The sequence below is a fragment of the Neomonachus schauinslandi genome, chromosome 4 (assembly GCF_002201575.2).
Source record: "Neomonachus schauinslandi chromosome 4, ASM220157v2, whole genome shotgun sequence".
NCBI lineage: Eukaryota > Metazoa > Chordata > Mammalia > Carnivora > Phocidae > Neomonachus > Neomonachus schauinslandi.
Genome location: NC_058406.1, coordinates 82,974,503 through 82,999,394, shown reverse-complemented (window position 1 = coordinate 82,999,394; position 24,892 = coordinate 82,974,503). Strand labels below are relative to the sequence as shown.

Here is a 24,892-nt window from a genome sequence, read left to right as displayed (position 1 = left end):
GAAAAGAAACCACTATCTTAAATCTAAGTGGTGGCTCCTTCCCAGCAGCTTTTACAGGGCCACAGAAAGGGAGCTCAGAATTCGCTACCTCTCCCAGACATGTGACCAGAGTATTCCTGGGATGGTGGGTTTATGAGAGGCCAAAAAGTTCTGAGCAGCCTTGAGTTTATAGCTATAGTGCCATTTAAAATAATATAATATCATGGCAATCTGGAATGCCTCTAAGAAAGGTCATTTTGGCCTCAATTCGTTGACATCTATACTATTATTATTTTGGTTGTTGTTTTTAACAGTTGTAGATTAAAGGAAGTTTTTACAGATCAATGACCAAAATGTTCATTTAAAAACATTTTAGTTGCATACAGAATATGCTTCGATAGTTCAAAATTCTCCAAGTGGAGATATTAGACAATAATAATTATTTTAAATTATTAAATGAGTATTTAATCCTTTTAAATTCATTTTGAAATTTTAATGGAAATTACCACATACAGAAGTTTAATTTAAAGAAATATTAAGGATTTATCTGATTTACAGAAAAGAAATACAATTAGAAGATTAAGGACAAAACTCCATTAGTGCAACAGTCTCTGGCTACTATCTAGCCCAGGAGCAACTGGATTGCTTTCAGCAGTTTCAAAGCACTGAAAGATCTTAAAATGTAGAGGGAGAAATAGATGTCTGTATTTCCCTACACTAAATTTAAATATGAATTTTATTCTCTCACAAATTAGACCCAGGACATAACTTTATCAATTTTTATGTAGTTGAACAAATGACATTTAGCAATCCTTTCTTTAGTTATCTTTTTTATAAATATAAAAATCTCAGATACATGAAAATGTTTTTCAAATCATACTTCTATTTCTTCACAGCTTTATAGGCAATTATAATTATAATTATAATTTTCAAACTTTGAATATTCCATGTGATTTGATATTTCTGTACAGAAAAAGATAAAAAACATTTAATAAGATTAAATAGATAATTTGCAAAAATTGGTATCTGACATTTGTTGTGTGCTCTTGGAAAGAGTGCATAGGACATTTCTGCAGCAATCAAAAGGTCAAATCTTTTTAAACCCAGATTTCAAGTTTTCTCCAATAATTAATCTAATCCCTGGAAATACTTCCAAGCTTTGATTTCTAGATGTAATTGGTATTTTGTTAACATATACACATATTTTTTATCCTTAAACTTTTATATTTTCAAACCATTTGAACAATATGATGAGATTCAGCATGATGATATCTTCTTAGAATCTGTAGAAGTCCTCTATGCAAGATTAATGTTGAGATTCCTAGTGCACCATCGTGAAAAACAAGTTAAAGATAGTATACGACTATGCTTTAGTAGGATTGCCTGTAGGTTTGGGATCATAACCATATAGGAAAGTAGCTGTTATTACAAGGATGGCTCCAAGGAAAAAGACACTAAATAGATGAAGAAAAAATGAAAAAGAGACAATCAGATTAAAAGCAAAACAACTTCTATTTCTTCTCTTATAAAAACAATTATAACTTGGGAAAAAATGTTCCAGTAATATGGCTAACAAATACTACATTCTAGGTATTCAAGCCAAGTGTTTTACATGCATCTCATTTCGTTCTTATAACCACCATATGAAGAAGTACTAGTATTATCCTCATTTTTTTATATACAAGGAAACTGAGGGCTAGAGAGTTTAAGTAACTTGCTTAAAGTCCCACAACTTTAAGTGGAAGACAAGATTCAAATCTAGGTATGTTTGACTCTAGAGCCCGTACTTTCATCCACTGCACTGTATTGTCTCCCAAAGCAAAGATGTTTTAAATGTATTTCCCCTTAATATGTCTTTTGCCTGCAATACACTGAATAATAAAAGATCTCAACTTAAGGGGCGCCTGGGTAGCTAAGTCGTTAAGTGTCTACCTTTGGCTCAGGTCATGATTCCAGGGTCCTGGGATCAAGCCCCGCGTCAGGCTCCCTGCTTGGCAGGAAGCCTGCTTCTCCCTCTCGCACTCCCCCTGCTTGTGTTCCCTCTCTCACTTTGTCTCTCTCTGTCAAATAAATAAAATCTTAAAAAAAAAAGATCTCAACTTTAAATATTTGAAAATATAAATGGAAAATGGCATTCTTTTGAGACCAAAGTAAAGTTTAGTTTTTTGTTTGTTTTTTTAGTAAAAGTTCAGTTTAAAATCCAAGGTAGTAATAAGCAAAACTCGGGACCAATTTCATAGGATGCTTTACAAAATGAAATTTGATTAAATGCAGGTAGGCTTGGTTTAGCCTTTATTTTATCTATCCAGAGATATAATATACCTTATTATAAACTGGAAACGAATTTAAACTGGTACTGGAACTTAAAGCGGAGATAAAGTGAATACCAATCTTAACTTTTAAGACGTATATTCTTCAAAGTACTATTACAGGGACATGAGTTAGTCTTGGTTTTAAAGTTTCTATTAACAGTTCAAAGTCACTCCCATGAGCTTTACAACAATAAACATTTGTTCTATAAAGGAAAAAGATCACAACCCTTACTATGACATAAAGGGCCCTTCCTAATGTGGTCCCTCTGACCTCATCTCCCATATTCCACCCACCTGATCTATAATTCAGCCACTCCATTCAGTGAACACAGTGTGCCTTTCAGGACAGTGTCCTTGTGGATGCTACTCCCTCTGCTTGCAATGTCCTTTCTCCCAAGAAAACTGATTATTATTCATATTATTCAGGTCTAATGTCTCCAAGACTCATTCCCCTAGGCAGAGGTACTCCATGATAACATTTATTAAACCATATTAAATGACGCATTATTGACACGTCTGCACCCCTGCTTAACCATGTGCTCCTCATTCATCATTATACCCCAAGTGCCTAGGATATAGAGGGAGCTCAATTAATTATCTGCTGTGATGGTATGTGTTGGTTTGATGTAAATGGGCAACTTTTCAAAAGCCTTGGATGCAGGTACACATGTAAGTTTATGATAACATAAAACTTCCTACAATACCTCTTGAAGAAAATTACCACCATAGGAATATTTCATAATTATTTAGGGATAAGCTTCTGACTGAAAACTTTCTTTGTCAGGCATTCTGACCTTTGCCTAGCTTTCCGGACCTCTGGAATTACATAGAATCAAGAGCTCAAATGAAAAGTTGTCTGATCCAATTTTCTACCCACTGCAGGAATCCATTCTATGAAATTTCTTTCTTTCTTTTTTTTTTTTATTAAGATTTTACTTATTTATTTGATGGAGAGGGACACAGCAAGAGAGGGAACACAAGCAGAGGGAGTGGGAGAGGGAGAAGTAGGCTTCCCGCTGAGCGGGGATCCCAATGCGGGGCTTGATCCCAGGACCCTGGGATCATGACCTCAGCCGAAGGCAGACACTTAATGACTGAGCCACCCAGGCACCCCAATTCTATGAAATTTCTAACAGGATCTACTAGAATACCTAATAATGTCAGGAAACCGCTACTTGTCAAGACAGCTATTTTTAGATGGTTCTGAGAGAAAAAATTTTGTTGGGAAAAAACTATCAGAATACAATGACTGTTTCAAGGATTTGAGCACCTGATTTCCAACTGAATTGTATATATACTTCACTGATGCACTGGTCATAAAATTCTCATTTATTCACATGTCTACCTCTCTAATCACTGTGACCTCCTTGAGGAGAGGAAATCCTATCTCATTCATACATTCCTGTTTGTCCAGGATCTGGTAGAGTGAAAGGAAGACACATAGTAAATTTTTGATAGAAGAATAAACAAGCCTAAATATAAGGATGGTTAATACTAATAAGCAAAATAATCAACACAAGAAAAATAAGTTAGGAAAGGGAATAGTGGTGATATGATACCAATAGAGATGTTTAGCAGTCAGCTGAAAATAGGGATCTAGAGTGGAAGTGAAGTTGGGACTTATCTTCTCAGAAAAGACAAACAAGACATGGCAGTGAATGAGATGAATGAAAGAGTAAGGATTGATAGGGTACTAAAAGAGCAGTCAGAAAGGCAAGTACAGGGGAACCACTTCTGAGAAAACAACAAACAAAATAAAACAAAAAACAGTTTTAGGAAATGAAATGGGGATAACAAAGGAAAATACATTAATACATTTGGAAGAGAGGTCATTGGATTTATTGCTTAAGAGATGTTCTTCACAAAAATAAGAATACATAAAGATAGAGGGTCTAGTTATACTGTAAGAAAAATAATCCATCTCCTTCATCTGACTCAGTGTCAAAACATTCATTCATTCATTCAATAATAACAGAATCATTGTCTTTTCTCTTTTTATCTTCATCCCAACATACCTTACATAGTCCCTCAGAAACATGGATTTACATGCAGGTATATATCTTATTGACAAACTACTTCTCTTTTGTCCCTCTACTGATTTACTTTTTCATTTACTTGTTCATTGTTTATTCCCTGCATGATTCAAAGATTTAAAGGTAACACCCTGAGTCAGCCTTATATGAGATGTTTTTTTTTTTAAAGGTATGCCTTTTTCAATGTACCCTAAAAATCTACAGTTCCAAAATATCTAAAATAATTTAAAGTTCCAAACATACTCAAATAATACATCAGCACATAATTTCCCCATTTAATGAATAGAGGCTAAAGCATCATTAAGATATAGATCCTAGTTGTTACGCTAGTCTCACTAGCTAAGTAATTCATTCCCATACCAAACTAGAAAAGGAAATACTTTAAAATTCATGCCCCAGAGAAATTATACATTTCAACATGCCTGCCCCAGACCTATTATCCAGGTTGCTAGAAGAATGAAACCATAAATGTTCAATATAGAAATATAAAGAGCATATTATGTTTTTCTGCTGCCACATTCCATCCATAATCTTACCTCATTCTCAATAACACAAATGAATTTTACTAGCTGTATTAAAATTTTAAGATCTTGAACATTCATTCAAACACACAGAGTACCTATTACAGGCCAAGCTCTGGCCTTGCTGACTTATAAAATGGTAATAAATCTGAAGAAAGGAGGAAAGACTGTTAGAATGGAGGGGGGGTGCTCTTTTATTTAGGGAGGTCTCCTGATAAAGTAAATTTGAGCCAAGACCTGAGGATGTGAGGGAGTTTGTCATGTGGAATACATAAGGGATGAGTATTTCAAGATGACTGAAGGGCAAGTCAAAGCCTATGGCAAAGAGGTTATTGTAGATTAAAAAAAAAGAAAAAAATGAAGGAAGGAAGGAGAGGAAGGAAAGAAGGAGTGAACAAGAGGAAAGTAGTATCAGATGAGGACAGAAAGGTAGCTGAGGGCCTATCAAATAGGCCATTAATAAGGACAACTTTTAGGTGACATGGAAAGCAAAAGGTTTCTGAGCAGAGTGTGATACCTAATTTACACTGAAAATAGTCAGTCTGTTTGCTGAATGGAGAACATTACAGGGGTACAGAGCAAGAGAAGAAGCAAGGAGATATACCAAGAGACTATTTCCTTAATGATAAATGAGTATGCCTTGTACCAGGGTGGTAGCAATGGAAGTTGTAACAAATGGTTGACTCTGGAAATATTAAAAAGGAAGAGGCGACAGCCTTTATTTCTACATTAGAATGATGTGTGAGAGAAGGGTAAAGAGAAGTTGATGACCTTACTTCTTACTTCACTCAAAAGATAAAGAACTTCCATATATTTTAACTTTCTAAGTCTGTCTACATCCATATCTATAGACCTTCTCTTAGGTTACTGTGGATAAACTGTTCTGTTTAAGTCAAGGAGAATTTTGGCCTAAGCAACTGGAAGAATGGAGGTGCTGCCATTTACTAAATCGGGAAACCCTTATAAGGATAGGGAATGAATTATGTAGTAGACAGTCAAGTGAAAATATCAAATAGGCAATTAAATATACAAGCCTGGAATTCAAATTAAAATGTGAAAGTTGAAAGAAAGAAAAAGAGAGAGAGAGAGAGAAAGAAAGAAAGAAAGAAAGGGAAGGTTATCAGCATATAGATGGTATTTAAAGCCTTGAGAATCAAGGGAGTGAGTGTAAATAAGAGGTTCACCCAAGGGAGTGAGTGTAAATAAGAGGTTCAAGGACAGATCCTTCGGAGACTCCAAAGTTTAGAGGTTGAGAAGATGAGGAGGGGAGGGAAGTTAGAGGAAAACCAAGACTAGTAACCCGGAATCCACTAAAGTATAATCTCATTACTCTGGGATCATAAATTAATAATTACAAAAAAGTAATAGGACCTTCAATACTAGCTGTAATGGGTATTAATCACACTTCATTCTTCCTGACTCTGTCTCCTCCCTTGGCATCCATGACACCGCATATCCAGAGTCTCCTGCCTCATCATTCCTTTTGCAATTCTCTTCCCAACCACTCTTCTTCCTGCCACCACCTAAACGAGTTTTCTCATGCATCACATTCTCTACATAAACTATCCTCTTTAAGAATGTCATCTACTCTCCTGGCTTTACCTGTATCAATTCCACAGGTAAAAATGCCATTATATGACTTATTTTATGACTTTATATGACTTACGAACTTTTTTATATGACATTTTACTTTGGGAAAAAAAGTTTGGAAAAAATTTTCCAATCTACTGGGAAAATTCTGGCTAGTCAAATTTGTATAAAAAACTTTCTAGTGGAAGATTTTCTTTTATGCATTTAGTTTGAAATCTGTTTTAGAAGACAGTTAAATGATAGGAAACAGACTGAGGGCTGCTGGAGGGGAGGGGGTAGAGGGATGGGGTAACTGGGTGATGGACATTAAGGAGGGCATGTGATGTAATGAGCACTGGGTATTATATAAAACTGATGAATCATAGGCCTGTACCTCTGAAATCAATAATACATTATATGTTAATTAACTGAATTTAAATTTAAAAATGTTAAAAAAAAAAAAAGATAAAAACAGAGGGAGGTGAACCATAGTCTCTTAACCCTAGGAAACAAACTGAGGGCTGCTGGAGGGGATATGGGTAGGGGATGGGGTAACTGGGTCTCGGGCATTAAGGAGGGTACGTGATTGAATGAGCACTGGGTGTTATAGGCAACTGATGAATCACTAAATTCTCCCCCTGGGGGCGCCTGGGTGGCTCAGTCGTTAAGCGTCTGCCTTCGGCTCAGGTTGTGATCCCAGGGTCCTGGGATCGAGCCCCGCATCAGGCTCCCTGCTCCGTGGGAAGCCTGCTTCTCCCTCTCCCTCTCCCACTCCCCCTGCTTGTGTTCCCTCTCTGGCTGTCTCTCTCTCTGTCAAATGAATAAGTAAAATCTTAAAAAAAAAAAAAAAATTCTCCCCCTGAAACTAATAATACATTGTATATTAACTAAATTGAATTTAAATAATTTTTTAAAAATAAAAAAAGACGACTAAATGGATTTTTTACTATATTTCCTTGATTCTTCAAAAGTTGTATTAAACAAAATTTTTCATACCAGATCTTATTAAGATTCTTAATAAGAGACTTAAAGAAAAAGAAAAGAATATATTACCTGGTTGGCACAAAATCTTGTAGCCAAAAATAGGATATCAGTGTTGATAATATTATGGATAAAGAGGTTGCAAATCCTTTTAAAATATTATCTGCATATTTAATAACAGCAGCTATTACAAGGCCTCCAAGTGCCTGCAAAAATTTTAAAAGATTATTTTAAACAAACATAAATAAAACTGCTTTTCAAAACAATCTCATTACTCAATGAAGCTTTAAGCTTTTGTTCTATAAATTTAATCCCATTATAATAAGTGATTTTTTTTTAAAAGATTTTATTTATTTATTTGAGAGAGAGAATGAGAGAGAGAGAGCACATGAGAGGGGGGAGGGTCAGAGGGAGAAGCAGACTCCCTGCCGAGCAGGGAGCCCGATGCGGGACTCGATCCCAGGATTCCAGGATCATGACCTGAGCCGAAGGCAGTCACTTAACCAACTGAGCCACCCAGGCGCCCATAATAAGTGATTTTTATTAAATATATCCTATCACCAATACACTTCCAGGTTTTGTTCAACAGCACTTTTATTTCAAAAGTTACCTGATGAAGTAACTACCAGTGTAATCTGCAGTTTGTTATAATATAGTTTGACTATACTGTGAATAAAACATCTATCCTCAACCAATTTAGTAATTAAACATCACTTGTTCAGACAAATGTGGAAAGACTGGTCACTTGGATCAGTGAAATGTTTTTACTTTTTAAGTAAAAATAAAGTGTAACTTGAAATTTATTTTATTTGGCTTTCTTCCTCCAGCTTGTCACCATTCAATCTACCTTTTATTGCTGTCAGATTACTCTTCCTGAAAAAACTGTGAAAGAACTTTCTACCAAATCCCTCTCAAATTCCAAATTGTGCCTACTTAAATAATGAGGTTTTACCATACTACATAGTTTGTTTTCTGCCAAACTCTACTTATAAATCCTAAATCTGGATTACCCATGTTAACAACTTTCACTGTACCTCTTCATATGACAGAAACTTATTATTAGTGAAAGTCACAAACTATGCCCATTGAGGTCACTACAAATTGATGTCCTATTACCTCCTGGCAATGTACGCGTTCATCTATTTAGTCCCTGATGAATCCCTCATATCGACCATACCAAACCTTCTTTATCTTACTCAAGTCTTACAGACAGAGGGCTTCCCTCTGCTAGGATAAAAGCCATCATACAAACTCTCTTGACTTACCTATCTCTGCTTCAAATTTCCTCTGAATTTTCACTTATCCTTGTCTCCTTTTCTCCTATCTTAGAAATAGAAGTATCCTTTCTGCTTTCAAAACACAACTATCGGGCGCCTGGGTGGCTCAGTTGGTTAAGCGACTGCCTTGGGCTCAGGTCATGATCCTGGAGTCCCTGGATCGAGTCCCGCATCAGGCTCCCTGCTCGGCAGGGAGTCTGCTTCTCCCTCTGACCCTCCCCCCTCTCATGTGCTCTCTCTCATTCTCTCTCTCTCTCTCAAATAAATAAATAAAATCTTTAAAAAAAAAAAAAAACACAACTATCCTTTGCTATCTTCACCCAACTTCTGTAAGAGACCTTGCTTCTTACAGCTGCAAATACCTCTAAAGAAAGGCTTTGTGAGGGCAGTGACTTGTATCTTCACTTTTATACCCTCCAGAATAATCAAGTATATTTCTGATGATGAAATTATTCAACCCTTGAACAATTTCAAATTATCAACTGAAATAATTTGACAGGAATATTTTAATATATAACTACAATATATGGCTATAAACTGTTACAGATTTAAATATCTAGATCTGCTTTTGAGCCTTAATGGGCTGATCACAGACCTCCTATGCAATAAGAATTAAAAAAAAATCAAAAGTTGTATTTGCTTTCAGCTTCAACTCTTTTATTCTTAAACTTGATTTTAATTATGTCAAATTTAAATATCATAAAGTTCATTTATGATCTTTTCAAAGTAAGTTTTCATTATAGCATTAAGACCAGTTCTATTTTAACGTCCCTGAATAAACTAGATATAATGAGAACACCAACAGGAGGGGTCTTCTTCCCTCACATAGTACATTAGGAGCTACTGTGATTATCTACATTAAAATAAAGTTTATTAGCATTAAATATAAGACTTTAAATGCTTTACCTGAAGAATAACAACTATCCAAGTCAGTCGGTTATATCCCTGAAAAAATCCATTCTTTGACACCAATTCTCCATCATAAATGTATACACCCATTAATCCAAATATACTCCCAAAGAAACCTAAAAAAAAAAAAAAAGTAAAGTTTATGTCATGTGTCACTTAGTTTGTCTGGAGGAATATTTTTCCATTGACATTCCAAAAAAAAATTTTTTTAAGATTTTATTTATTTATTTTACAGAGAGAGTGAGAAACAGAGACAGAGCATGAGTAGCGGGAGGAGGAGAAGCAGACTCCCCGCCAAGCAGGGAGCCCCATGTGGGACTCAATCCCAGGACCCTGGGATCATGACCTGAGCCGAAGGCAGACGCTTAACCGACGGAGTCACCCATGCACCCCTCGAAATTTATATTTAGCTTTTCCTTGTTGATAAAATTTGACTACTTAATCTTTTACTTGGGAGGCACCTGGGTGGCTCAGTCGGTTAAGCATTTGCCTTCAGCTCGAGTCATAATCCTGGGGTCCTGAGGTCCTGAGATGAACCCTGAATTGGGCTCCCTGCTCAGCGTGGAGTCTGCTTCTCCTTCTTCCCCTGCCCCTCCCCCCCTCTTTCTCTCTCTCAAATAATAAATCTATAAAAAAATAAATAAAATTTAAACAAAAATCTTTTACTTGGATATTTATATTAACCTAACAAAATTATACTTAGTACTATATTATGACAGTAAGACAAAGACAGGAAAATATAGAAAAGAGCAGAGATTACCAACTTTGGAACACTAAAAAATACAATGCTTCGGGCACTGGGGTGCTCAGTCAGTTTAGCAGCCAACTCTCGCTTTCGGCTCAGGTCATGATCTTGCAGTTGTGAGATTGAGCCCCTCAACGGGCTCCGCGCTCAGTGCAGAGTTTGCTTCAGATTCTCTCCCTCTCCCTTCCCCTCTTCTCCCCCTGCTCTCATGCTCTCTCTCTCTCTCAAATAAATAAATAAAATCTTTAAAAATATATATATATAATGCTTACATTACATGACTACATGCAGTCTCATTCAAATATTTGAAAAATGGTCACTTTTGGCATATTCATTGTCTCATACCTTCCTATTGCTAGCTCTAGATTTTCATATATACATATTTATATACATATTTATATATGCAGATATAAAAGCTCAAATATGTGGCATAGCATTTTTCTTTATTAAGAAGTTTTGGAAGTACATTAAGTAGTATGCAAAAATTCAAAGCTAAGAAATAGTCAGGCAACATCAGAAGCTGTCCTTACTAAAGTCTCACTGTTAAGGAAAGCCAGTTCAATGAGAGGAGAAACTGTCTTATTCACTCCTGCATTCCTTAGTTGTACCACAGAGTTTATCACATGACTACTGGATCTAAGAGATTTCCAGGAGCAATCCTAAGCTATAAAGAAAGAAATGAATGCCTACAAGGGTCACCTGTTAGGAGTAGTTTCTGATAATATTTGTAGTCAAAGAGTGCAGGGTGAAGCAACTTTTTTTATAAAGCCATAACTACTTGAAGATTCCATGATGGAAACAAACTAAAAGGGATATGAAATGTTCTTTTAATTTTATTTATGCCAACTCAATCAAAATTTAATTAAGTTTTTTATTTTAATTCTAGTACAGTTAACATACAGTGTTATATCGGTTTCAGGTATACATCAATCGTTTTAAGATGTCTAATTTTGAACATGAGAATAATACAAACTTACAAAACTAGAAAAATAAAAAATACAAAAAAGAAACACTTATGACTGTATTAGTTTTCTATGTTTTAATTATAAAAAATAACACTTGAGAGGCGCCTGGGTGGCTCAGTTGGTTAAGCAGCTGACTCTTGGTTTTGGCTCAGGTCATGATCTCAGAGTCATAGGATCAAGCCCCATGTTGGGCTCTGTGCTCTGTGGGCTCTGTGCTCTGTGTGAAATCTGCTTGAGGTTCTCTCTCCCTCACCTTCTGCTCCTCCCCCAACTCGTGCCCTAAATAAATAAATAAATCTTTTTTAAAAAATAAATAAAAATAACTCTTGATAATACACTTGATCTTAGCCAAAAGGCCGAGAAGCGATTAACTCTTGATAATGACAAAAGGTATATAGTATAGAAGGTTACATACATGTCAGTATGTACAGATCTACTTCATTCTATCAGTTGTATAATATCTCATTGTATGGATGATAATATGAAATACATACATAACATCATGTGCCACAAGTTGTTCTAAGTGCTTTATGTATGTTAACTCACAAAAACCTATTAGGTAGATACTCTTATGCCAATTTCATAGATGAAGAAACTGATACACAGAGAAGTTAAGTAAACATGTCTGAGTTCACACTGCTGGTAAGTGATGGACTCTGGATGTGAATCCAGGCAGTGTGGCTCTGGACTCCATGATCTTAACCACTGCACTATTTAATCATATCGATAATTTGTTTGAGCAATCTTCTACACGTTTTCTATTTTTTACAATTATAACCAATTCTAAAATAAATAACCTTGAACATCTATCTTTGTGCTCTTGTGTAAGTATATCTGTAGGATAAATTCTTATCCAGAAGAATTTTTTCATCAAAACATTTATTTAAAATTTTGTTAAACATTCCTGGGGCGCCTGAGTGCCTTCGGCTCGGGTCATGACCCCAGAGTCCTGGGATGGAGCCCCATATCAGGCTCCCTGCTCGGCCGGGAGCCTGCTTCTCCCTCTCCCTCTGTCCACCCCCTGCTTGTGATCTCTCTCTCTCTCTGACAAATAAGTAAATAAAATCTTTAAGAAAAATACAAATAAATAAATAAATAAATAAAATTTTGTTAAACATTCCCAATTTGAGATCCAATAAGGTTATATTAATCTATACTCCTGGCAATCCTAGATAATAAGAGTTCCTGTTTCTCCACTCTCTGGCTAACACTGGATCTTATCAATTTGCTAATCTTTGACATTTTGATACTTGATAAATGCAATTAAAATGTTTTAATTTGGGGGCACCTGGGTGGCTCAGTTGGTTAAGTGTCTGACATTGGTTCAGGTCCTGGGATATAATCAGCTCTACGCTCAGTGGGGAATATGCTTCTCCCTCTCCCTCTGCCCCTACCCCTGCTAGTGCATGCATGTGGGTGTGCACACTCTTGCTCTGTCTCTCTCAAATAAATAAAATCTTTAAAAAATAATGTTTTAATTTCTATTTTTGTAATCACAAGTTATCTACAACTAATTTATGTATCCTTTTCAAAACTTTGAGTTAGCTTACCATTCACTAGATTGTGTTATGAGGTCAAATTAAAGAATAAGAAACCCATGATGTACCACAGAATCATGAATTCTGACTTTTCGTTTTTATCTTATAATTTAAGAAAATTTGGGGCAATCACACAATGTTTTAATATTTCGTTCTTTCCTGATATTTGCATATTTATATAAATAGCTGACGTTAGTGCTTACTATGCAAGGCACTTTATTCTAAACACTCTACAAGTATTAACTCATTTAATCCTCATAGCAACATATGGAGTTAGTACTATAATTAAGTACATTTTATCAATAAGGAAAGTGAAGTGGAGGAAGATTAAGTAACATCCCTAAGGCCACAAAGGTGGTTAAGTGATGAAATCAGGATTTGAGTTGGTCTGACTACAAAATCAAGTGTTCTTATCCACTATACTAACGATACACTGTTTCTGAAATGGTGAATTAAGTTGGTTGGTGCTTTTCAAGCCTCTGTACTTGCCTTCCAGACAAACGAACAAAAAGAAGCTAATTTAATCTTTAAAAGTATTTACTTCGAATATTCTCTAAAAAAAAAACCCAACTTGATACATTTCTACAGTTTTTGCACAGAAACTAAAATAAATCCTGTGGTCATTTAAAAATGAAGGTTTAGTTTGTTTGTTATCACATTATTTGAAAACAGCTGGAAAAATGGACTAATCAAATTTGGAAGGTTTGTTTGGGATGGTTTGACTTAAAATATAGGCCATTAGGAGTATACACATTCACTGTGGAGGGCCTGACTGCTACCAAGGCAGACATGGTATACCTGTTAAGTTGATGCAGACAGAAAAAAATAATGTTTTCAAAGATGAGCTCCAAAATCACAAGGACAGAGGCTTAAGACAAAACAGTTGATTTGCAACTGAGCTGTCTCTCACATGCAGCATTTTCCAGAATGAATATATACCAGGAATACCAAATGCTGGAATCTTTGTATGAGGAATTAAAGGTTATAATACTGTATATATAGCTTAAGTATTTGTTCAGGGGCGCCTGGGTGGCTCAGTCGGTTGGGTGTCTGCCTTCAGCTCATGACCTGCCAGGTCATGATTCCGGGGTCCTGGGATCGAGCCCCGGGGAGTCTGCTTCTCCCTCTCCCTCTGCCCCTCTCTGACCACTCATTTTCTCTCTTGCTCGCTCTGCCCTCCCTCTCTCTCTCAAATAAATAAAAAATCTTTAAAAAAAATTTGTTCAGGAGCACCTGGGTGGCTCAGTCTTTAAATGTCTGCCTTCGGCTCAGGTCATGATCCCAGGGTCCTGGGATCGAGCCCCGCATTGGGCTCCCTGCTCAGTGGGAAGCCTGCTTCTCCCTCTCCCACTCCCCCTGCTTGTGTTCCTTCTCTTGCTGTGTCTCTCTCTGTCAAATAAATAAAGAAAATCTTTAAAAAAATTTTTAAAAATAAAAAAATAAAAAATAATTTGTTCAAAGGCAATCCTTCAATATGTGAGGTGTGTTTTGTTTTAAACTATTTATCTTCGGTTAGAAAAATGACACAGTATTTAAAAGCTAAAACATAACATTTTGAAATAAAAAAAGGTATTAAGATTTTAAAACAAAGATGAAAATTGCATCATTTCAAACTTTCTCCATTTACGTATCTTTTTTTTTTTTCAGCTTTACTGAGGTAAAACTGACAAAACTGTAAGATATTTAAAGAGTACATTGTGAGTATTTGATATACAACATGGTGATAACAGTTAATAACAATGTATTATATAACTGAAATTTGCCAAGTATTTTAATCTCCTTTTCCAGGAGGAAAATAGGTCATTTGGAACACCTTCTCTGAGAATTGTAGCAACCAAGAATAAAGTTCCTAAGTCTCCAAATAGTGAGGACCGAAACAGGCTACATATACCTTTATGTCACAGACCTAAAATTCCATTTCTTGAATAAAAGGCATTCATTTAAAATACAATGTTTGAAAGGCAAAAACTCTGCCAGATATTTGAATCCCAATGGCAGATTCTATGGGAGGCTTATTTATTTAAAGATATATAGTAATCTTTAAAACTAACAATATAATCATTAAAAAAAATAATATTAGAAAGCACTTAAAACTTATCTTACCAAGCTGAATATTTCTTATCCACACTGATTGTTTGGTTTCTTTTAAGATTTTCTCAAAGTAAACCCCAGCAAAGCCACTTGAAAAACATGCTGTGAGAACCGCCATGAGGCCTACAAACTGAGAACCGGCTGAAAGTTCCTTAGAATCAAGCTCTTGAGAATCTGAGGGCCACTGAACAAAAAGAAAAACAAAACTGGAGTTTAGTCCTTATGATATTTTACAAAGTGCATATTTAGAGCCCACTCTCAGACCTTAAGATAAAATGCAACCAATACCATTCTTGGGGATTTGCAGAGGAGTGCTTTTGAAAGAAAAACTAAGAATCGTTTTATTTTTTTCCCATTGTGATATTACCGTTATAACTTACAATTTCAAAAAATTCCCTAAAAAAGAGAAAGAGAATGAGTAAATGCACAGATGCACAAAACAGCTTCTATAAATTGTAGAAGTTCAGAGTGTGAACTGTTGGAGCAGCAAAAATGAGAATGGAGCTTTTGGTAATTATGGAAGGTCCATATGGTATCATGTTAACCATTATGGGCTTTATCCTATAGATCAGTGTTCCAGAAATTATCATCTTCATGGTTTTTGTCAAATCTGTGTTCCACCTGAACTATTTATTACTTGATATTTTAATTTAAAACACCTCACTTTTTAAAATGTAATACCTATTTTAACTTATCCTTAGCAATATCTATGAAAATAAGGGTTTGAAATGACAGTTAAAATTTTGTAATACCCATTTAAAAATAACTATTAGAAATATTTATTCAAGGGGCACCTAGCTGGCTCAGTTGGTAGAGCATTCAACTCTTGTTCTCGGGTTTTTGTAAGTTCGAGCCCCACATTGGGTGTAGAGATGACTTAAAAATAAAATCTTAAAAAAAATGCTTGCATTGTTTAAAAATAAAATATTTATTCAAGATAGACATACCACACTCTGCGGAAAGTGACAGACATACCACACTCTGGATGGCAGGAAACTGACATGATTGGATAAACCATAGTGGGGACGCCTGAGTGGCTCAGTCAGTAAGGTGTCTGCCTTCAGCTCCAGTCATGATCCCAGGGTCCTGGGATCAAGCCATGTGTGGGGCTCCCTGCTTAGTGGGGAGTCTGCTTCTCCTTCTGCCTGCCACTCCCCCTTCTTGTGCATGCTCTCTCTAACAAATAAATAAAATCTTAGATAAACCATAGTGGTGACTATGTGGAGTTTGAGTTTTGAGGGATGTGTAAGACTGAAGTAAAAAAAAAAAAAATCAGGAGGTAAATGATCATGTGAGAAACAAAGAACACATGAACTGGGGAAGTGATGATAAAGACAGATAAGGACAGAATCAAGAAGCATTAGAAAGCAGAATCAGGGGGCGCCTGGGTGGCTCAGTTGGTTAAACATCTGCCTTCATCTCTGGTCATGATCCTGGGGTCCTGGGATCGAGTCCTGTGTCAGGCTCCCTGCTCAGTCGGGAGCCTACTTTCCCCTCTGCCCCTCCCCCCTGCATGCCCTTTCTCTCTCAAATAAATAAATAAAATCTTAAAAAAAAAAAAAAAAGCAGATCAGCAAAGTCTTAGTGACTGATTAGATGCACAGTCATCAGAAAGAGTCTAGGCCAACTCCCAGGCGGAGTAAATAATGAGGAAAAAATAGAAACAAGAACAGGTTTGGTGGAAGAAAAGGTAAAGTTTTGGATATGCTCAGTTTATAAGGTCTACTGAATAACCAAGCTAAGATGTCCAACAGGTTTTTAGATATACAAATCTGAAATTACAGGTGATGACACAGACCAAGGAACCATGGACATTTAAGTGATAATAAAAACCTACAGAATGGATGATGTCTCCAAAAATAAAGATATAATTTAAGGAAAAGAACAAGCCTACCAACAACCCTAATATCAAGTATCAAGGAAGAGGATCCCAGGAAGGAACCCAACAAGGAATTATTAGAAAGATGAGAAGAACCAGGAAAGAATGGTATCAGGGAAGCTGACAGACAATAAGAAGGAAGTGATTAATAATCTCAAATGCTCAGACATCCAGTAAAAATCAGATTTGTTTTATATGCAGTATCTTATTTTCCTAACTAGATTGTTTATTTCTTTACGTCAGATAATTTGATTTTTATTTATTTTAATTTTAAAATTTTCTTCCTTCCTTCCTTTCATTCATTCATTTCCTTGTTTAAATTCCAATAGTTAACATACAGTACTATATTAGTTTCAGGTGTACAATATAGTAATTTAACAATTCCGTATATTACTCAGGGCTCAAGGTAAGTGTACTCTTAATCTCCTTCACCTATTTCCCCTATCTCCCCCCCACCTCCTCTCTGGTAACCATCAGTTTGTTCTGTAGAGTTAAGAGTCTGTTTCTTGGTTTATCTCTTTTTTTCTTTGTTCATTTGTTTCTTAAATGCCACATATGAGTAAAATCATATGGTGTATATATATATATATATATATATATATACACAGTAGAATATTACTCAAGCATAAAAAAAGAATGAAATCTTGCCATTTCTAACAACATAGATGGATGTAGAGAGTATAAGGCTAAGTGAAATCAGTCAGATTTTTATTTATCAGTTGCAGCCCCAATATAGTATTGCTCAAAGGAAGCCTTCAAAAAATATGTCAGTTGTGAGAATAAGCATTTATTTGCTTCAACGATTAATAGAACTATATTCTCCATACACAGTAACTAAAGTTCTGAAACTGTGATAAAAATGAAAGGTATACTTATCTTGAATAGTTACCTGTACAAAAGCAACTCCTGTCATCAAAATTACTAGCGAGAGCCACTGGTACACACCTAATTTTTTACTAAGCATAGACACGGAAAATAATGCTGTTGTAAGAATTTTCAACTGATATGTGACCTGAAAAAGAAAACAGTTAATATTATTGTTTGTTTGTTTGTTTCTTAAAAGAACTACTAGAAATATGTTTTAAGTACCTGATAAGTAGCTGCATCCAGATTTGACAGGGCCACATAGAGTAAATTATTCTGAAGAGTATATATTCCTGATGGAATAGCAAGTTTAAGCGTTTCCATAGGTTTATTAAGTATTTCATCATGTAGTATTCGATTCAGTGTTCTTAGACTACATTCTAGTAAAAACATGAAATGGGTAAAATCATTAAGTAACTCTGAATAAGTTACATACACTCTCTCAAGGCCTGTTTTCTCACCTATAAAAAAACAGAAACAGTCCTACATGTTAAGATACCTTTAGGTCTAAAGTATACCTTTAATGATACTAATTTTTCAAAGTTAAATATTATAATATAGCACATTAAGAAGAGCATTCTCCTTATATTCTTTCATTAGGGAACACAAGCAAATTGATTATATATGTACACACACACATACACACACACATATATTTATGATAACCAAAAGCTCAGAGCAAGTATTAATTTTTCAGCTGAGTATTCTTACTCTATAGTAGCAACATTATAAAAACTTGTATTTTGTGCATTCCATTTTATCATCAGCTGAACTTCAAAGGGATCTGTCTCATCCCCACAGGTCCAGGTCCAGATCCAAAGCTGCTACAGCAGCTCAGTGATGATATCAGGACCTAAGGTCTCTCTCCATACATATTGGCTTTTTACCTTCATGCTTTTCATCTCTTGTCTACATGATTATTGCAACAAAGCCACCAAATGATTGCTGCACTTCTGTCTGGTTCTTGTGTTTAGGCAACAAGAAAGAACAGGAGGACCTAGCAGGCATTGCTCTCATAAACCAGGATTTTGTTGCAGCTACCCATTGCAGTAAGGGAGCTGGGAGCTGGGCAATGTAGTTTTTTCTTTCACATTAGAAACAACAAAGGGAGAAAGGGGCTGGGAATGGACTTTGAGCTAGCCAACCTACAGTATTAAGCACAAAATGTGTCCAAAGAAGGTTACCAACACATAAACCCACGGCACTTGGCTGGCTCAGTCGGTGCAACATGTGACTCTCCATCTCATGGTCCTGAGTTCAAGCCCCACACTGGGCATGGAGCCTACTTAAAAAAAAAAAAACTAAAAAATAAAAGATACATAAACCCCCAAAGACAGGAGAAATCTAAGGAATCCTACTACTTTGCCAACAATGATACTTCATAGATGGTTTTCTCTCCCAACATAAAACCTGAAAAGTTTCATTATGAAAACTTTTTAAAAATGAAAATACTGTTTAAAGATTAATATCTGATATTTATCCCTTCCTCACGCTAAAATAATAATAGTAAGATAAGATGTAACTAAAAGTTACCAAAAGATTTTTTTCTTAGATTTAGCAGAAAAAAATCTAAAATATTAGCTCATTTAAACATTTTTAAAATTAGAGGCGCCTGGGTGGCTCAGTTGGTGAAGCATCAGCCTTCAGCTCAGGTCATGATCCCAGGGTCCTGAGATCGAGTTCCACATTGGGCTCCCTGCTTGGCCGGGAGCCTGCTTCTCCCTCTCCCTCTGCTTGCCGCTCCCCCTGCTTGTGCTCTCTCACTCTGACAAATAAATAAAATCTTTAAAAATTTTTTAAATTAAATTAAACTTTTAAATAATTAATGCTATCACATATTTTTCTCACCAGCAGTTTAGGGAAGGTCTTGTTCCATGTTCCTTCCAATTCCTGTTATTGTTAGGCTTTTTATTTTCGTCAATCTGAAGGTAGTGAAATTGAGTCTGTGGCTCTAATTTGATTTCTCTGATTCCTAGTGAGGTTGATCTATATTTATATATTTTTATATATTTATATAAACATATTTTTATATATTTATTTGTCTTTTTAAAATCTTTTATTTTTTTAAGATTTTATTTGAGAGAGAGAGAGAGCAAAAGCAGGGGGAGGGGTGGAAGAGAGGGAGAAGCAGGCTCCCCGCTGAGCGGCAAGCCCTCCCTGGGGCTGATCCCAAGACCCCAGAATCATGACCTGAGCTGAAGGCAGATGCTTAACCCACTGAGCCATCCAGGTGCCCCACATTTATGTGAATTTTATTCTACCTTACTGGTGACTCAGTCTTCTTCTTTTTTTTAAACCACCAGATCTAGACCATTTTACAGGTGAAATTTTTTTTTTTTAAGATTTATTTAGGGTGCCTGGGTGGCTCAGTTGGTTAAGCAACTGCCTTCAGCTCAGGTCATGATCCCGGAATCCTGGGATCGAGTCCCACATCGGGCTCCCTGCTCAGCGGGGAGCCTGCTTCTTCCTCTGGCCCTCTCCCCTCTCATGCTGTTTCTCTCTCTTTCAAATAAATAAATAAAATCTTTAAAAAAAAAAAGATTTATTTATTTACTTTGGGGGTCGGTGTAAGGAGCAGAGGGAGAGGGACAAGCAGACTCCACACTTAGAGCAGAGCCGGATGCTGGGCTTGATCTCACAACCCATGAGATTATGACGCGAGCCGAAATCAAAAGACGGATGTTTAACCAACTGAGCCACCTAGGCGCCCCTGACTCAGTCTTTTGTTGGTTCTTCTTCTGACCTCTAAATGTTAGGAATGTTACAGAGCTTAGTCTTTGGCCTTCTCTTCTCAGTATATACTAAATTACTTCATCCAATCCTTGACTTTAAAGCAATATACAAGATGACAAATCCTTGAGCTCCATATTCATATATCATACTATTTAACATTTCCATTTGAATGCCTTATGGGCATCTCAAATTTAACATGGCCCAAGAGAAACCTTAATTACCCCTTAACTTATCTTCCATATATCATTCACTGCAGTACCCACTCACCCAGTAATTTAACCTAAAAACCTAGGAATTATTTCTCAGACTGGATTCCCCATTTCCTTGACCATTACACACCTAATCTACTAGCAAGTCACGTGAGCTGTAGCTTAAAAAGACATCTTTTTAAGAGATGTTGATTTGTGAACCAAATCAACGCCATCTTGGACAACTCTGCTATGATGACCATTCTGTGATATGAAGCATTCTGGAACATAGATTTCACCCCCCACCCAAACACACACACATACACACACACACACACACTTTCCTTTTGTTTAACCACATCCTCAAGTACACCCTTGGGATATAACGTCCATGATCTGTCTTGGCGATATGACTAGAGCATAGATTTCACGCCCCCCAAACACACACACACACACACACACACACACACATTCTTTCCTTTTGTTTAACCACATCCTTAAGTACACCCTTGGGATATAACATCCATGATCTGTCTTGGAGATATGACTGACCCACACCTTTTCTTAAACATTTTCCTCTTGGGGGTGCCTGGGTGGCTGTCGGTAAAGTGTCTGCCTTCGGCTCAGGTCATGATCTCAGGGTCCTGGGATCAAGCCCTGCATCACATCGGGCTCCCTGCTCAGCAGGGTGTCTGCTTCGCCCTCTGCCTCTGCTGCTCCCCCTGCTTGTGCACTCTCTCTCTCAAATAAATAAAATCTTAAAAAAACAAAACAAAACATTTTCCTCTTGGATGGTCCCTCAACATGTACTCTCCAGCCTCTAGGGACTATAAAAGCAGGTCTTAAGGGAGGTGGTATTGCAGAGATCTACTCCTCTTGCAGCCACCCACAACACCCTTGTCAAGCTGCATTTGTCAGCCTTTTTCTTTAGTCTCAAAGCTCCTTCAGCTTTGGAAGTTGTTTTGCATATACCTCCCATTCACATTACAACATCTCATAAACATCATTTCTTCTCTAGCAATGTAATCAAAGACACTATCATCTTCTTGCCTGGACTAGTGCAACAGCTTCCAAACATGACTTTCTGAACCTATTCTTACATCTCCTCTGCTGTCAATATGGCCACTGCATTGGTCTTTCCATGTGTAAAATGGGACATATTTTAAACATTTCAATTATTTCTTTTCATTTTTATGGTGAAATTTGTAGCCTACAAAGCTATCTTACATTGTCTTTTTACTGAATGCCAATTCAATTTCTCTTTGTTCCATTTTCCTCCCAGATCAATATGCTACAGCCACACTGGCCACCGTGATACTTTCAAAAGTATATCAAATTTACAAACAACTTAATTAAAAAATGGGCAGCAGACTTGAACAGATATTTCTCTAAAGATACACCAACAGTCAATAAGCACATGGAAAGATGCTCAACATCATTACTCATTAGGGAAAATCAAATCAAAACCACAATAAGATAGCACACCTACTAGAATGGCTATACGATTTTTTTTAAATGGAAAATAACAAGTGTTGGTGAGGATGTGCTATAATTTAAAAAAACAAACAGAAAATAACAAGTGTTGGTGAGGATGTAGAGAAATCTGAATCCTTGGACAGTGCTGGTGGGAATATAAAATGGTGCAGTTGCTGTGGAAAAGTCTGGTGGCTCTTCAAAAAGTTAAACGCAGAATTATCATGTGACCAAGCAATTCCACTCCAAAGTATATACTCAAAACATATCAAAGCAGGGAGTTAAGCAGAGACTTATACCTCTATTGCAGTATTATTCAGTGTTCATTACAGCATTATTCACAATAATCAAAAGGTAGAAAAAACTAAAGTGCCCATGAATACATTAATGACTAAAACGTTATATATACACACACATACATTTACATACAATGAAATATTATTTAGTCATAAAAAGGAATAAAGTTCTGATACATGTTACAACGTGGATAAACCTTAAAAACATTAAGTTAAATAAGCCAGACATAGAAGGAGAAACACTGTATGATTCTACTTAGATGGAATATTTAGAAGAGGCCAATTCATAGAGACAGAAAGTAGATTAGAGGTTTCCAAGTGCTGAAGGTAAAGGAGAATGGGAGTTATTGCTTAATGGTTATAGAGTTTCTGTTTGGTCTGATGAAGTTTTAGAAATAGATAGTGCTGATGGTTGCACAACACTGTGAATATAATTCATGCCAATGAATTATATTTAAAAATGGTTAAATTTATACAATTTATGATATACATGTATGTGTAAAAGTGTATTTTACTACAACTTCAAATAATTAATAATGTAAAATACCCAAAAAACACAGAATTGTACACTTCAAAATCTGACTTGTATGGTACATGAATATATCTCAATAAAACTGTTAAAAAAAAACTATATCAAATTAGTCACTGCTGGACTAATCAATGCAGCAAATAAAATAAAAAGCATTGACTTTAATTATGACTTCTCTAAATTTCTAAAAGTTATAGAAGTATAGAATTTACTCTTAGTCTCAATTATAAATGCAAGAAACTACATTTCACAATTCTAGCATTAACCAGAAGACATGAATCATGATATAGATCAGAATAAAATATGTTTGTTACTAGACTAAAACCATCCTAAGAAAATGAAAACTATTGGGGGCACCTGGGTCCCTCAGCCGGTTAAGCAGCTGCCTTTGGCTCAGGTCATGATCTCACGGTCCTGGGATCAAAACCCACATGGGGCTCCCTGCTCAGCGAGGAGTCTGCTTCCTCTCCCTCTGCCCCTCTGTACCCCCGCTTGTGCATATGCACTCACACTCTCTCTCTCAAATAAATAAAATCTTAAAAAAAAGAAAATGAAGAATATTGAAATGTTTTTAATACATTAGATAATAAAGCAATAGTGTTTAAATGTGTAGTTACCAATATACATTTATGTATGTATCATATGTAAATCACACAAAAACAATCGAATAAATTGCAATGACTTAAACAGAAAACCAAAAAACTTACTGCTGTCTTTGTAGACTAATAAAATGCAGGCCATTATTTTCAAAAGTTCAGCAACAACCACTGCTGTAGAAGATAGATAACGAGGTCCCTCCTCTTTTAAAGTCCTAGAATAACGCATCGTTAGAACCAAACTGGTAGTCTGAAAGACTAAAATTCCCAAGGAAAGGTATTTTAGGTTGGCAGACATTGTTTTATCTTCATTTGCCTGAAAAATAAATAAGCAGGGCAAATAAACAAAATTAGAAAATACAGAAACATATTAAAAATCAGTATGAGACTTCTCATTCCAGATAAAATAGAGTTAAGTGCATTCCACCCTTTTCTTCCTGCTAATTACAACTATAAACCCTGGACCAAAGAAAAAAGCTAACTACTATAAGACTCTGGAAGGTGAAGAAAATAAGACAAACTGGCTAGAGACCCCAGATCCTGAGTGATAACCCAATAGTGAATTCCCTGGAGACTTCTGCCACCTATGTATCTCAGCCTGGCTGCCATAACAATTCACAACCTGGAACCACAACAGGTGGAGAGCAACAACAAACAGAAGTCCTAAGAAAAACCCATTGTCTCCAACCAAAGGAATAGGAAGACAGCAGCTCTGCAGGATGGAGCCCTACTAACTGGATGCTATGTAATGTGTAGAACAGAGACTCGCTGACCATCTCTACCCTGCATTAATGAGAGCGGAGACAGTGGCCCTCTTCCCTACCACCCGGGGCTACAGCTACCAAGACTGTTGAGGCTGAGCCCTATGAACCACTCCTGCCCTAAGCAAGGTGACTGTCAGCAAAGAGGCAGCACCCTTCCTCCCTACTAATAAAGAAGATTTAAGTAGGAACCAAGGTCTCATAATACCCAAAATGTCCTTGATACAATCCAAAAGGAGTATATTCCTCATACCAAACAACAACAAAAACCAGGAAAAATCTCAACTAGGATGAGAAAGGACAATCAACAGACAACAATACAGAGTTGACACAGATGTCAGAATTACCAGAATTTTAATTTGTTGTTGTTGTTGTTTTTTGTTGTTCTTGTTTTTTAAAGGGAGAGGTGGAGAGGAGTAGAGGAAAAGGGAGAGAGAGAATCTTAAACAGTCTCCATGTCCAGTGTGGGGCTCAATCTCACAACCCTGCAATCCTGATGTGAACCGAAATCAAGAGTTGGATGCTTAACCCACTGAGCCACCCAGGCACCCCACTGACCTCCAAACAAGAATTTATTTTTTTAAAGATTTTATTTATTTAAGAGAGATTTTATTTATTTAAGAGAGAGAGAGCATGAGCAGAGGGGAGGGGCA

The 24,892-nt window shown here is 36.3% G+C and overlaps 1 protein-coding gene and 1 pseudogene across 1 annotated transcript in view; both read right to left on the bottom strand.

Moving 5' to 3' along the window:
- Window positions 1-476: 476 nt before the first annotated feature.
- SLC35A3 (solute carrier family 35 member A3) overlaps window positions 477-24,892 on the bottom strand; it is a 50,882-nt gene continuing 26,466 nt past the window's right edge. Inside the window, exons 2-8 of the mRNA XM_021690329.2 lie at window positions 23,590-23,794; window positions 17,889-18,043; window positions 17,689-17,811; window positions 14,933-15,104; window positions 9,579-9,697; window positions 7,468-7,601; window positions 477-1,433 (exon numbers count right to left, since the gene is read on the bottom strand). Of these exons, the coding sequence (XP_021546004.1) occupies window positions 1,343-1,433; window positions 7,468-7,601; window positions 9,579-9,697; window positions 14,933-15,104; window positions 17,689-17,811; window positions 17,889-18,043; window positions 23,590-23,776 (981 nt within the window). The 5' untranslated portion in view covers window positions 23,777-23,794 and the 3' untranslated portion in view covers window positions 477-1,342. The remainder of the gene's footprint in view (window positions 1,434-7,467; window positions 7,602-9,578; window positions 9,698-14,932; window positions 15,105-17,688; window positions 17,812-17,888; window positions 18,044-23,589; window positions 23,795-24,892) is intronic.
- LOC123324812 lies at window positions 11,582-11,659 on the bottom strand (annotated as a pseudogene).